Source organism: Myotis myotis, unplaced genomic scaffold (assembly GCF_014108235.1).
Source record: "Myotis myotis isolate mMyoMyo1 unplaced genomic scaffold, mMyoMyo1.p scaffold_m19_p_16, whole genome shotgun sequence".
Taxonomy (NCBI): Eukaryota; Metazoa; Chordata; class Mammalia; order Chiroptera; family Vespertilionidae; genus Myotis; species Myotis myotis.
This window is the reverse complement of record NW_023416320.1, coordinates 23,602,945-23,618,837: the sequence shown is the minus strand read 5'-3', so window position 1 is coordinate 23,618,837 and position 15,893 is coordinate 23,602,945. Positions and strand designations below refer to the sequence as shown.

General features: G+C 41.4%; 2 protein-coding genes across 3 annotated transcripts in view; one reads left to right on the top strand and one right to left on the bottom strand.

The window, feature by feature from the left end:
* SAMD12 (sterile alpha motif domain containing 12) overlaps positions 1–15,893 on the top strand; it is a 349,257-nt gene that overhangs the window by 271,007 nt on the left and 62,357 nt on the right. The window lies entirely within an intron of this gene.
* Positions 7,433–9,781, bottom strand: LOC118670762 (heat shock 70 kDa protein 1-like). The gene is given in 2 exon segments (XM_036338123.1): positions 7,433–9,444; positions 9,446–9,781. Coding segments are annotated over 2 exon segments (1,926 nt in total). The 5' UTR covers positions 9,680–9,781; the 3' UTR covers positions 7,433–7,752.

Below are 15,893 nucleotides of genomic sequence, written 5' to 3'. Positions count from 1 at the left end.
GTGGTTGTGACCTCCTAGCAAGAGCTTAAACCATATTTGTTGATTGATGTCCCAAAAGGTGCCATTAACACATCAGGAGGAAGATCTAAAGGTGTCTGGAAAGCAGTATCTTCTTTTTACGCAGAGACAACATTCTCTCAAGGGGAAGTGCTAGAGAAGGAGCGCTGTGTGCTTTTCTCCGTGAGCCCCCGCCAGACATCAAGATAAAGTGGAATTCCACACGCAACCACACTCAGAACTAGGTTTTATTTGTGATGTATTTAGGCTCATTGAATTTTTATTGTTCATGTATTTTATCCATGAGAGCAGTTGACCAGCTCCTACCTGATGCTTAATTTAGGCTTAAATGATATGCTTAAAGGGGAAAAAATAAAAATATATATATCTGGCTACTATAAAAATAAAAATAAAAGGTTGCAGGGAACCACAGCTAATGAAAACAGTCTGCATGCTAAAAATAGTCATATTTGCTTTGAAAACTTGCACCTCGTCCCTGAATTTCCAGTCTGGATGGTGTTGACTGAAGCATCCAAATGCCAATTCCTGTCCTTTCAGCCAATTCCAATCATGTTTGAATTGTATTATTTCAAATATTATTATTCTTTATGTCATAAAGAATAAAAAGCTCCCCTATAGTTACAGCATTTACTTACTGCCAGGGTTCATTTGAATTTCAACTTTAAATTTCTGCAAGCTTAGAGTAACATAGTGTATGTTTGTAAAGCAAGAGAAATGAATGGCAGGAGACTGACAGGTTGGGTTTACACAGAAGTTCTTTGGACCATGGAAGGAAAAGGCAGCTGCTGGAGCCCAGCTTTCCACCTGCTCAGCAGGCAACCTTCACACTGGCCTATAGAGAAAGGTCAGAGGAAGAAAGTCCTTACCTTCCTTGGACCTCATGTCCTGAGGAAGATGGGAAGAACAAGAGAGAAGCCTGGAGTTCAAGCCCTCCCAGATGTTGACCTTGAGATGTGAGGTAGCCGCTCCAGACCTTGATTTCTTCTCCGGAAAAAGGAAGTAATCATTTTTACTTAGACCATATGGTCACAAAGAAGTGAAGGACCCAATAAACTGTAACCAAGACAAATTAGGCTATTACCATCTACTGTCACTCAGCTCCAATGGCTCATTCCTTTCTCCAAGTAACTTGTGTGAAAACTGACATCATGAATGGCTTTCTTCAGTTGTATTGACCTCACTTCTGCCAAAAGCTCCTGAAGGATACAACTCCTGTGTGTAACAGTGGCTTTCTCTACCTAAATGGTAGGAGAGGAGACACACAGTTGACCCTGAACAAGGGGGTTTGAGCCTCATGGGTCCACTTTATACATGGATGTTTTCAATAAATATTATAAATGTATTTTTTATTATCTTAATATTTTCTTTTCTTTAGCTTTATTATAAGAATATATCATAATACAACATACAAAGTATGTGTTAATTGACAGTTTGGGTTATTGGTAAAGCTTCTGATCAACAATAAGCTATTAGTAGTTAAGTTGGGGGGAGTCAAGGGTTATATGCGGATTTTTGACTGTGTGAAGTGGTTCAGTGCCCTAAACCCCTACATTGTTCAAGGGTAAACTGTAGTTTGAAATGACCCCCTGGTGAGGACCATAATGTAGCCTGTAATGTAGAAAAATGGATGATCAGCCAATTTTGGGGAGGATAGAGGAGAAAGTGGTTTAGAAATTTGGGGAGCATTCTTAACCATTCATAACATCATACTCAGCAGTAGAGTCTGTAGTTAAGGTCACCATGGTTATTGCTACTCACAGTAGTCTAGCAGCTTGTCTTAGGCCTGGTTCAGAACCCCTACCCACCCAACTGAAGTTTCTAAGCGACTTCTAGGTGAATGACATCATTTGTAGAGACAACTGGCATGTAGATGATATATCCTCTCTTCTTTCTGGTTTAGAGATTGTCACTTTATGCCAAATGTCAGCAATCTACTCCTAAAAGGCCTAGTACCTAATTAGAAGACCCGCACTCATTCACCTGGCATTATTGCCTACCTGGCACAACTGGGCTCTGTGCTAGGAACTGACAACAAAATGGTGAGCAAGAGAGAAGGAGTCCCTGCCTTGGAGCTTTTGCATTGCTGGGCCTCCAGCCACTGCACACAGGAACATCCTCGAAGGGAGCGGACCTCCTCTCTAGATGTGTGTCATGCTACATTTTAAATGAGCACTGGATTCCGAGTCTCTGTGGAATCTGTTCTCTCTCTTACTAACTCACCATGTGATCCTTCTCATCCTCTGTTTCCTCATCTGATAAACAGAGGCCTAAATGAGTTCTCTTAGGACCCTTTCAATTCTAGAATAACCTAATCCCTTGACCTCAGTGCCTCAGTTTCCATATTTGTTCAAGGGAAATCATGGTATTTGCCCTACTACCACCACTAACTGTTTTTGAAATTGAATGTAGATCACACATGAATGAGTTTTAACAATACAAGGTATTCGTAGAGACACAAGGTACTGCTAAGACCAGTGGTTCTCAACCTTCCTAATGCTGCGACCCTTTAATACAGTTCCTCATGTTGTGGTGACCCCCAACCATAAAATTATTTTCGTTGCTACTTCATAACTGTAACTTTGCTACTATTATGAATCGTAATGTAAATATCTGATATGCAGGATGTATTTTCATTGTTACAAATTGAACATAATTAAAGCATAGTGATTAATCACAAAACAATATGTAATTATATATGTGTTTTCCGATGGTCTCGTTTGACCCCCAAAGGGGCCGCGATCCACAGGTTGAGAACCGCTGGCTAAGACTATGATGAGGATGTACCCATTAACATGGGCCAGAGGAGGGTGGCCTTGTAGTTTCTGCTTGGGGACCCCGAATGTACACCTTTGCCACTTCAACCGACAGAATGGAGATCCCTGCCCCTGTGCAGTGTCTAAGATAGCCTGAAGTTATTAAGAACTGCATTTCTAGAGGACCTCCCCCTCCCCCTAAAAGTGCTTGAGGCACAGTACATAGGTGGTACTGTAGCTGAGATGCCTCAGTTGCCTAATGAGAAAATAACCTCCTGTCCCCATTTATGTTTGTTTCCTAGAAGCTAGGATCCAACTAGCTGCTTCTCATTTCTGAAGAATGCTTGAGCCCTTTCTTTCCTGTTGCTGGTGCTTGGGGCTTGCTTTAGGAAGCAGGGCTACAATTTTTTATTTCTCCTAAGCTTGATAGTTCAGTGTCATAGCCCCCTCCAGGTCATTAAATACGATCAGCAGCATCCCGGCCACCTTTGCCACATTCCTGTCGAGAGCTATATCTCACCCAGGAGGTATCAATGACAACAATTTTGTCCTTGATTCTATCTGGAACTCAAGTTTATCCTTGCTCTTGTAGCAGAGAGTGGGCGATGCGCTGATTGGAGATAAGCCCAATGTGCTTTGAGTGATTGTGCTGCTCTGTGAGTTGCTTGGCTACAAGATGGCACCAGGGGGAGGTTTTGCTTTGGTTGTAACACCATAACAACTGGACTCAGAAGTATATTTTGACTAAGAATGAAGACACTGTGCTATCATTTACACAGGGACTTGCTTTCGGAATTCCTTGCTCAGCTAAAGAAAATGTTATGTCTATTGATTTTGTGGTTTACGTGGGTACTTGCAACAGAGCAAAGCCTGCAAGCATTTATTGTGCCCCCCGCCCCCCGCCCTTCATCACCACAGTCCCATGTACAGGTGGAGAGAAAGGGCTAGGGGTCAACTCTGAGTCTCAGTAGCATTCTTCAGAAGGGAAATATTTGCAGATGAGAAACTTGCCAAGGCAAGTCAGGTATGTCTGTGTGTTTGAGTGTGTTGTAGTCTGTGCTCATGTTGTCTTAAACACCCACCTCTTTGGTGAAAGTCAATGCCACAGGCCAAACTGCCCCAAAAAGAAACAAATCTCAGTCTCACAGGGAACAGGATTTGTGCTACATGGGACTCAAGAAATGCATCAAATACTCATGTCCAGATTACAGTGTTAAAATCAACTTTCTATTTCTTCCCTCTGACATATAGAGAGCACTGACAGTGCACCCCACAATGTCAAAGCAAGGAAATGGTGGGAGAATTAGTTGTTTTGGTTCTGTATCTGACAGCTACAGTCTTTGCCACAGTTCAAACCATAATTCAAATGTGGACCAGAAATGGGTGATTCAAACCAAGTTTAAAGAGACACCGTGTTTGCACCACTTCTCATGTAACCATTTCCTATGAATCTTCATCACAAACATTAACGGGAAGATGGTAATGTTTGGTTATTCCCTAATATTAAAATACACCAGGGCACACCCCAGTTTCATGTAGATATCCATTCCAGTTTAAAGGATTGGAAGGTGTTAGGGTATTTTTTTATTTTCGTGTGTATTCAATCAGTAATAAAAGACTATTGGTCTGATCAGTGGAAGGTCTTAAAAATAATAAAACTAACACCAGATGATTGCAATTTATATTTTGGAAAAACGTTATGTTTTTCATTCCAACAGGAAAAAAATTGTCAGGGGTGAGCACTGTTGAGCTTTTTGATCACTTGGAATTCATCTCCATTTTTGCATCAGAGGTTAAAGCAGCTCCAGCCCCAGATGTGCACTTGATTTTTGTTCAATTTCAACTCTTAGGGGAAAATTACACAGAATTGTGTAATTTTTTCCCCTAAATTCCCAGATTATATAAACACACCCATTTCATTTTCACAACAGAGCTAGAGACACCCACTGGGAGAGCATGCTAATACTTTGTTTTTTTTCTAAAGTGTATTTTGGGGCCAACTTTGCACAAAGAAGGATTTAGCACAGCCTTTGGTAACCTGGGGTATGGCAAGATCTTATGCACCATGTTGCATATACACACGGCTACATGTAATGGAAACAATGCACCCTACTTCCCTTCCCTTCCCTTTATACTGCCACATGGGCCCCTTTGATCATGTATGAAGCCTCGGAAGAGAAAACCTGCCTGACTTGGTTTTGCATTTGTGATCACTAACCTCCAAATTATAGTGATCCGAACTCTAACCCCTTCCCATATAGCTCCAGAGTGAACTGTCTCTGGTTATGCTGCTTCCAACCTGGTTTTAAGTAGAAATGGTTGTGTTTCAGTGGTGAGGCAGCCAGTGACAATGAAAGCATGCCCGCGTGCTTTGTGTGGTTTGTTCTCTAAGCCACTCAGATACTGGAGCTCTCCTGGACCCACCTTAGACATTCAAGTTCAGCTAGGGGAAGGGAGACATGTGGGAAGACACAGAGAGCCTTGACCGAGCCTGTTGCCTGTGTAAGGTCCCAAGTGAGAAAGCACAGACATAAAATAAGATTGGCTTATCTATGACACTCTTGGGTCATCCATTAGCCCTGGCAAGGTGGCCTCTGATAACAGCCTAGGCTTAGCCTGCAGGGCCACATATGCTCTTGCATAAACAGACTCATGATTTTATGACATTTAGCATGGGAACTGACATTAGGAGGTTTTTTGTTGGTTTTTTGAAAGGCTTAATTACTCTCAGAGGTTTATAGGGTGTTAAATATGAGATATTTGGTCAAAAGTAAAAATGGTAATTAAAAACAAAAATTGCTTGACACTAGGACCCAAGCAAAGGTTTGGCTTTGAAAGCATTTGTTTATGTTTTCCCACAATCTGGACTCCTTTTGGAGTTGATAAATAGCATGCTTGCCAACAGAATGAGTGCTAGCAATTAGCAGAGTTCTGACCAATACTGGGTAAATAGCTGCATTGTTTGCTATAAAAATTACCAGTGAAAGCCTAACTGGGATTGTTCCTACCAGCTCTGAAAAGAATCCCTCAGAGCTCTCTGTTGAAGGCAAGGCAGCATGATTTGGGGATAAAGGGCATGGGCTCTGGAATGAGACAGGCAAAAGTTTGAATCACAATTCAGTAATTTAAAAACCTTAAAATGTGGTCTCAGACATCTCATCTATAAAATGAGGATAGTAATAACCTATGGAGTCATTACAAGATTAAATAAAGTGAGACTATGAAAATAATATACATAGTGTAAGTAAACCATTTTATTAGGATTAATTCTTTTGATTTCTTGATCCCTAAATATCATCTGAGAGCAGAATTCTTCAAATTTTTCAGGAGACATACAAATCAAATATATTACTTTTCCCCCTTTGTCCCAGACTTGCATAAACCTGTCAAAACAACATTAGGAAATGATTGCATCAGAACCAAAGCCTAGTCTTCTAGCAAGATGAATGGCTAGATGTTCAGTTTGCACTTAAACACTCTAGTCCAGGGGTGGGCAAACTTTTTGACTCGAGGGCCACAATGGGTTCTTAAACTGGACCGGAGGGCCGGAACAAAAGCATGGATGGAGTGTTTGTGTGAACTAATATAAATTCAAAGTAAACATCATTACATAAAAGGATACGGTCTTTTTTTTTTTTTTTTTTTTTAGTTCATTTCAAGCGGGCCGGATCCAGCCCGCGGGCCGTAGTTTGCCCACGGCTGTGCTAGATGGTAAATAGGTGATAGGTAGATAGATGATAGATAGATAGATAGATAGATAGATAGATAGATAGATGATGGATAGATAGATAGATAGATAGATAGATAGATAGATAGAACAAAATCAAAAAGCATCCAACCTGGTAGGTATGGCTCAGCAGTTGAGTGCTGACCCAGGAACCAAGAGGTTACCGGTTTGATTCCTGATCAGGGCACATGCCTGGGTTGCAGGCTCAATCCCCAATATGGGATGTGCAGGAGGCAGCTGATCGATGATGTGCCTGTCTCATTGATGTTTCTATCTTTCTATCCCTCGCCCTTTCTATCTAAAAACAATGAAAAAAATACTGCCCTAGCCAGTTTTGATCAGTGGATAGAGCGTCCGCCTGCTGATCAAAGGGTCCCAGGTTCGATTCCAGTCAAGGTCATCTGTGTTGGTTGCAGGCTCCTCCCTTCCCTGGGCTCTGGTCAGGACTCATGCAGGAGGCAACCAATCCATTTGTTTCTCTCACGTCAATGTTTCTCTCTGTCTTTCCCTCTCCTTCCCCTCTCCCTAAAAATCAATGGAAAAATATGTTTGGGTGCGGATTAACATAATTAATTAATTAAAAATAAAAATATTTTTTATTTTTTTTTTTATTTTTTTATTTTTTTTTTTTATGGTTGGGGGTCACCACAACATGAGGAACTGTATTAAAGGGTCGCAGCATTAGGAAGGTTGAGAACCACTGACCCTAGTCTATCATTGAATATAAGTAGTAATCAGTTAGCAACTGCTCCAGCTGGGGCTGAAAGTGCCTGATGGGCAAGGCATCTTCCTCCTTGAAACAATTAGCTCATGAAATGTCAAATACTTTGTCCTTACCAACTTAATCGTTCACAATTAGCTCACAATCAGACCACACATGCTCTCTCCATGAACTTTCCTTTTCTTTTCAAGATACACTCACAGTCTAAAGATACCAGAAGAAATTTGTTTCAGGAACAAATTTACTGAGTGACAAATAACCATCCACACAGGAAGAAAAAAGTTGGTGAGGCTGGAACTAAATAACAGACAGATTCATCAAATGGTTCAGAGAAGGGCCTAGTTTTCCTAAGAGTCTGATTCCAAAGTCAGAAATGGGACACTGGAGTGTGAAAAGATGGCACATGAGACTCCTCCATTAGAATTCCAAAACGATGGTAACTTAGGTTCAGGTCCAGTCAATTCAAAAGTCATAACAATGCTTGAAGATGAAGGGAACAAATTCATCCTAGGACCCTCCAGCTCCAGATAAGATCAGTCTACTTCTTCAATGGTGGGGCCCGTAGCAGCCCTCCCAGGTGCGCGCCCAGTCCCACAGGCGGGCCCGGTGCATCCCTCCTGGTAGAGTTTTGTAATGACTGGGTTACACACCTGCTCCAGTTCCTTTCTCTTGTGATCAAACTCATCTTTCTCAGCCAGCTGATTAGCCTCCAGCCACGAAAGAACCTCACTGCATTTATCCAGAATTTTCTTTTTATCAGACTCACTAATCTTACCCTTCAAGCCTTCATCACTCACAGCACTCTTCATGTTAAAAGCATAGGATTCTAAGGCATTTTTTGCAGCAATTTTCTCTCTCTGGATCTCATCTTCAGCTTTATATTTCTCAGCATCCAGAACCATGCGCTCGATGTCCTCCTTGCTCAGGCGGCCCTTGTCATTGGTGATGGTGATCTTGTTGGCCTTGCCGGTGCTCTTGTCCATGGCGGTGACGTTCAGGATGCCATTGGCGTCGATGTCAAAAGTCACTTCGATCTGAGGAACTCCCCTGGGTGCAGGAGGGATTCCAGTCAGGTCAAAGCGCCCCAGCAGGTTGTTGTCCCTCGTCATGGCCCTCTCGCCCTCGAACACCTGGATCAGCACCCCCGGCTGGTTGTCCGAGTAGGTGGTGAAGATCTGTGTCTGCTTGGTGGGGATGGTGGAGTTGCGCTTGATCAGGACCGTCATCACGCCCCCGGCTGTCTCCAGGCCCAGCGACAGGGGCGCCACGTCCAGCAGCAGCAGGTCCTGCACGTTCTCAGACTTGTCCCCCATCAGGATGGCCGCCTGCACTGCCGCCCCGTAGGCCACCGCCTCGTCCGGGTTGATGCTCTTGTTGAGGTCACGGCCATTAAAGTAGTCCTGCAGCAGCTTCTGCACCTTGGGGATGCGGGTGGAGCCCCCCACTAAAACAATGTCATGGATTTTCGCCTTATCTATCTTGGCATCTCGAAGAGCCTTCTCCACAGGCTCCAGCGTGCCCCTAAAGAGGTCTGCACACAGCTCTTCAAACCGGGCTCTAGTGATGGACGTGTAGAAGTCGATGCCTTCATAAAGTGAATCAATTTCCAAGTTGGCCTGCGTGCTGGACGACAGGGTCCTCTTGGCCCTCTCGCAGGCGGTGCGCAGCCGCCTCACGGCTCGCTTGTTCTGGCTGATGTCCTTCTTGTGCTTGCGCTTGAACTCCTCCACGAAGTGGTTCACCAGCCTGTTGTCAAAGTCCTCCCCTCCCAGGTGGGTGTCCCCGGCCGTGGCCTTCACCTCAAAAATCCCATCATCTATGGTCAGGATGGACACATCAAATGTGCCTCCACCCAGATCAAAGATCAGGACCTGTCGCTCGCCCTGACCTGCTTTATCTAAGCCATAGGCAATGGCAGCAGCTGTTGGTTCATTGATAATTCTTAGCACATTGAGACCTGCAATCACGCCTGCATCCTTGGTGGCCTGGCGTTGAGAGTCATTGAAATAGGCTGGCACAGTGATCACAGCGTTGGTGATGGAATGGCCCAAAAAAGCCTCCGCAGTCTCCTTCATCTTAGTCAGCACCATAGAGGAGATTTCTTCAGGGTAGAAAGCCTTTTTCTCCCCTTTGTAGGATACCAATACTTTGGGCTTGCTTCCTTCACTGATTACTTGAAAAGGCCATAGTTTCATATCTGATTGTACTACAGGATCATTAAATTTTTCTGCCAATCAGGCGTTTAGCATCAAAGACAGTGTTCTGAGGATTCATGGCCACCTGGTTCTTGGCCGCGTCCCCGATGAGCCGCTCGGTGTCGGTGAAGGCCACGTAGCTGGGGGTGGTGCGGTTGCCCTGGTCGTTGGCGATGATCTCCACCTTGCCATGCTGGAACACGCCCACGCATGAGTAGGTGGTGCCCAGGTCGATGCCGATGGCCATTCCCTTAGCAGCAGCCATGGTTTTCCGAGGCCTGTTCTCCCGTCGCCTTCGCTCCAGTTTGGTAACGTTCGGACTGCGAAGCCCCAGTCGGTGGGAACTCCCTCAACATCGATGGTGCGCAGCCGGAGTCCCCCACCCCCCACCCGCCCGCCCGCCCGCCCGCCCGAAAGCTTTGAGCGGCTCAGGCCTCTCATCCCGCTTCCAGACCAGCCATGAGGTCAGAGGCCGCCTGTCCATTGTAACGCGGCTGCGGGGAGTGGCGTCAACACCGCCACCCGCTCCCGCCCCTTCCCAGCGTCATCACTGCCACCGCCCGGCCCCCCCACTTCCCTGGGCCCCCCCTCTCCGGGCGCCTCAAACCCATCGGCTCCGCCTCCCCCCGCGCCCCCGCCCCGCCCCAGACCTGCGCCCAAAAATAAAAATATTTTTTAAAAAGGCATCCAGAATAGCTCTACTTCACAGAGATAAGCAAATCCTAGAGCTGGCATTTTGTGTTTTAGGTTTTAGAGCTATGCATTGTGGGAGAGAGATGGGCAGGAGTGGAAGCCTGGACCTTGAGCAGCATGGGAGGCTGAAACTGGTGTCCTTACAGAAATCCAAAAAGCAAGAGCCCAAAGAGTGACACTCTTAGTTGAATTTCTTTTTGTGTGTGTGGGGGGAGGGCAGCGGGGGGGTGGGGGGAGGACTATCACACCACATAAGACTTGTTTCTCCTGGCTCCAAGTGATGGGAGGTGCATATATCTATAATTTCTAAGCTTGTAGAGGAAAAAAAGAACTGCAAACAGAGAGAAAATTTCCCCAAAAAAATCCTCACAAAATCAAGAAAGAAAAGTAGTAATAGAAGAAATACAGGAAAAGGGGAAGAGATACCACAAAATAAACTTGTAGAAATGAATCCAGATATCTCTATAACAAATATCAATGCAATTTATTACTCTTCCCTATTAAAAGGCAGATATTGTCAAACTAGATTAAAACACACACACACACACACACACACACACACACACACACACTCTATCAGACAAAATCCAACTATATATGTGTTTATAAGAGACACACAATGGTTGAAAGTAACGATTAGGTGGGGGGGAAAGGTATTCTAGGAAAACATGAACCTAAAGAAAGCCTTCATTAATATAATAATATCAGCCGAAACCGGTTTGGCTCAGTGGATAGAGCGTCAGCCTGCGGACTGAAAGGTCCCAGGTTCGATTCCGGTCAAGGGCATGTACCTGGGTTGCGGGCACATCCCCAGTGGGAAATGTGCTGGAGGCAGCTGATCGATGTTTCTCTCTCATCGATGTTTCTAACTCTCTATCTCTCTCCCTTCCTCTCTGTAAAAAATCAATAAAATATATTTAAAAATATATATATATATACTAATATCAAATAAAAATAGAATTAAAAACAAAAATAATATGCCAGGAATAAATCAGTATGTGGAATTTTCTTAAGAGTTAATATTCCTCAGGAAATTGTAATAATGTTGAGTTTATATGTAATGAACATATAGCTTCAAATATGAAAAACAAATTAACAGTATTACAATGAGAAATATAAAAATTTACATCAAAGTAGGAAATTTTTACTTACAGTTTTCAGTGAAATATGGAAAACTATAATAACATAATGAATAAGCTTGACTTCAAGGACTTATGTAGAATACTGTTCCAACAATTAGAGAGTAGAAATTCCTTTGGAAGGAGACACGAAAAATTTATTAAAATTAATCATATTCTAGGGTATAAAGCAAGTCTCAACAAATGTTAAAGAATGCATTTTATCATACAGACTATAAACAAATCTGTTATAAAAAGATAAATCCATGCATATGGAAATTTAAAAATCCACTTTTAAATAACCTAAGGGTCAAAGAATAAATAATAATGGAAATTAAATGATAATATAAGTACTACTTAGCAGAATATGTGAGATGAAGCTAAAGTAGTACTTAAAGAGAAATTTATAGACTTGAATGTCTATATTAGAAAAATATGTAGTGTGTTAATCATTAACTTTAAAATTTGGGAAAAGAGCCACAAAGTAAACCCAGATATAATGGAAAAAATTAAGATTAAAAAATGCTGCCGAACCGGTTTGGCTCAGTGGATAGAGCGTCAGCCTGCGGACTGAAAGGTCCCAGGTTCGATTCCGGTCAAGGGCATGTACCTGGGTTGTGGGCACATCCCCAGTAGGTGTGCAGGAGGCAGCTAATCGATGTTTCTCTCTCATCGATGTTTCTAACTCTCTATCCCTCTCCCTTCCTCTCTGTAAAAAATCAATAAAATATATATTTTTTTAAAAATGCTAATAAGAGAGAAAACCAAAAAAGAGAGAGGTTCACCAACATCAAAAGTTCATTCTTTGAAAAGAATAATGAATTAACAAGATTGATGACAAAAAAAGACATTATAAAAATAAATATACAACTTCTAAATGTACAAGAAGTTAATTGATAACAAGGCCAAATTATAAATTTATGTAGATAAATTTTAAAATGTGGATAAAATGAACATTCTATAAATATAAGTTATCAAAACTAATTTTAGAAAATAAATAGAAAAGATGATTTTATAACCATGGAAAGAATTATGGTCCTATAACCATGAAGAAAATGAAATCAGTAATTTAACATTATTTCTACTGGAAAACACAAGACCAGAAGATTATGCATATAAGTTACACCAAATATTCAATTCCAAAATATACAAACTCTTTTAGACAATGAAAAAAAAAAAGAGGGAATAGTTCCAATTTTTTCTACAAGCCCAATATTACCCTTGGATCTAAAACTTGACACACAGTATAAGGAAATAAAATCAGACACCATTCAAATATCTAGAACATTAACAAGTAAAAAGAACATTTGCAAACCAAATTAAGCAATGGGTTTTTAAATGATGTATCATAAATTTTTGTTTATCCCTAGAAGCATTATTAGAAAACTATTTAATGTAATTCCTCATATCAACTGATTAGAAAAGGAACATGTATGTCATCTTAATACATATCAAAAAATCATTCAATAAAATTCTACAACCATTCATGAAAATTCTTAGCAAACTCAGAATAGAATGGAACTTACTTAACCTGATAAATGGTAAACATCACATTCAATGGTGAAATATTTTTTAAAGCTCCTTGAAAATCAGGAACAACATGAGGATGCTAGGTCATCACTTCCATTCAACAAAATTTAGGAACTTCTTGAGAAATGTAAGTAACTTGTATCCTGAGAGACATGGACCAGAACATTCATAGCAGCTTTGATTTTAATAACAGAAAACTGGAAATTAACCAATTATCCTTTGATGTAGAATGGATAAATGAATTTAATGGCCTCTTATACAGCAGGAAAACAAATGGGCCTTTTCTCTGTGTGCCCACATGGATGAAGAATGTTAAACAAAAAAACTAATCACAGAAGAATAAATACAGAGTATCTGTCCATTTATATGAAGTTTACATACAGTTCATAAGAGGAAATGTTTAATTTATATTTAAAATACACATATATGTAAATTGTAAAGAAAATTAAGGAAATGATTAACACAAAATTCAGAATTTTGGTACTAAGGGGAGCATGGAGGATGAGCACAAGGATGGGCTTGTATAAGATCTTCAAAGCTATTAATAGATGTACAATTATCATTATTAGATATATGCTACATTTTGTGTTGTCTATATGATACTTCATAGTGTATAAAACAAAAAAAATTGTTCTGACTGTGGGTGGAATAAACATTCTTCCTTGTTATATTGTCCTTTCTCCCATCAAAAGCATCCATTTTAAAAAACTGCAAATATCATGTGCAAGAAACCTCACAGAATAATTATTTTACTGGTGGGATTTTTTTGCTACTTGGTCTATGGCCAAAATATTTTATTTTCCTTCACATTCTTCTAAAACTACCCTTTCTCTCATAACAATAGGTTTGTGTCATGCCACCCTTATAACTAACTACATACTCACTTGGTTATTTGCTGATTCCTTAACTTCCCTCAGGTACTTCCTCATCTGCAAGGCAGAAAATGCAATGCCTGCCCCATACCATGGGGGTAAGGATTAAATGAAATGATATCAGCCTGGAATTTAGAAAGTACTAAATAAACGTTAACTATCACTGATTGTTGTTAAGAAATGAAATAGCTTACACAGAGTTCCAAGAAAATGTTGCACACAAAGTAAGCATTGAACACATCACAACCACTCTTCATATCGTGGTTCCAGGCCTTATTTATTTCCCTTTGATGATGACCTCCTGAAGACAATTGCCCCTGCTTCCAGGACTATGTCCACGTCTATGACACCCAGCCCTATTTCCATAGGATGTATTCTTTGAGGCAGGTTCCCTATTTTCCCATCTATGTATCTGCCTTGCCTATTATGACTCATTGTTGGGTGGGATGGGGCTGGGGGCAGGGGTGGGGGTGGGGGGCGGTGGTTCCTGAATGCTGGATTTCTTTAAGGCATTGTGTTGGCATCTGTTTCACAGTTGTCACCATAGGGAAAGCTCATCATAGGGACATCCTGGAGTGCTTCCCTCTCCTGGTCTCCTTAACTCGGAGCTGTACCATCCTTTCTCTCTGGCTGACCAGTTGACCATCTACTTTGTCTAGCAAGTCATCACAGTGAGATAACTTATAAAAGCTGCTACTACAAGATGACAGTGGAGATCCTCCTCAGAATTATTTTGTTCCATGCCCTCTCTCCTTCACACTCTTTCCTTGCATTCAAGTGGTTTTCAGAATTCCAACAGTGAATCCTGGCTTCCCAGTCAATTAATAAGTGATGTGATAGCTTACCCCTGCTCCATTTGCTTTAAACTTGAATCTCCTGTGACCCCTGCTTACCCATTAATTACATTCAACTAATGCAATTACCCCTTGGCCTGTTCATGGTATAAATATTATATTTTATCTCTTCTTTGTCCTTGTATGTTCTGTTTTTGCACTGTGTTCTTTTCTCTCTGTAATCCAGGATATACATCACTGTTGTTGTCTTTTGGATTATAAGATCTAGAAGGTGGTCAAGGATGTGCAGAGGAGATTGCTAGGAAAGACTGTCTTATTGCTGTGTCATTCATTTTCCTTCTAGTGGCCAAGCTCCAAGAAGTACTAAAATTCAGCACATAGTATGTTCCATAACTCCATAACCTCTAAAAAAACAAAAACAAACAAACAATCAAAAAAACAAAGACCAAATAAAAATGAGAAATGTTTTCAGTCAACGTGCTGTGTGGCAATGCAAAAATTGTAATCCAAATAAACATTTAGAAAGGAAAGATGAAAACTCCAGCAAGACCGTCCTACCCTCTGAGGGCGCATAGTCTAAATATGACAAACATAAAGTGAGATAGGAGAAAAGAAAGTGGGTGGTTATGATATTGCTGACACTAATGTCCATTTAGGAAATGGAAAAATACAGAAAGAGGAGTCAGCTAGTTCTTGGATGTTGGTGAAAGGAAAATACACAAACATATAGAAGGAGAGGAAGGTCACTTTTATAACATTCTACCTCTGATTTCGGGTGGTTACACAGCTAGCCTAACTCTGCCATGCCCAGGATCCTGGAGTATTTTGGCCAACGTTCTTGGCAATGACCATAAACTCAAAGGTCAGTGCTAAGTGGACATGAAAGAATAGTCATTGTGCAAAAAACACACAACTACCTATAAGGAGCAGAAAATTCATAAAAATTTGGGAAGCAACCTGGTTATGTTTCTATAATAAGAAATATTGGTGACTGCAGAAAACTAGGCAGTACTTTCCCCTCTCCCAGCACCACTAAAGGCAGTCACATTCCCAAAAAAAAATTCTTGTGTGAGCCACACCATGTCTGCTGATCCCAGTTGACCATGGGATGCCAGTATGTGAGCCTTAACAACGCCCATTGCACAGGTGAGACATATCTATAGTCATAATGATTTACCTAAAATCACAGAAGCGGAGGCAAAGATGAGTCTAGGATCCAGATCGGTTCGTGCTGATGGGCTCAATCTGAAACTAGGAAGAAAGTCACCTGCGGGTGTTTTATGCGAACAACTTTGCTAGCTGGAATAAAACTAGATGAGAGGACTATAGAAGTTTTGTAAATACCTCCAAGTATTGGGATCGATAGAAGAGACCCAAAAGTTGATTGAATAAAACATCTCGCTTCCACCTCATTGCATCATCCTTGTCCATATTGATCAGCTGTAATGGAGCAGTACAGAGTTATTGATTGA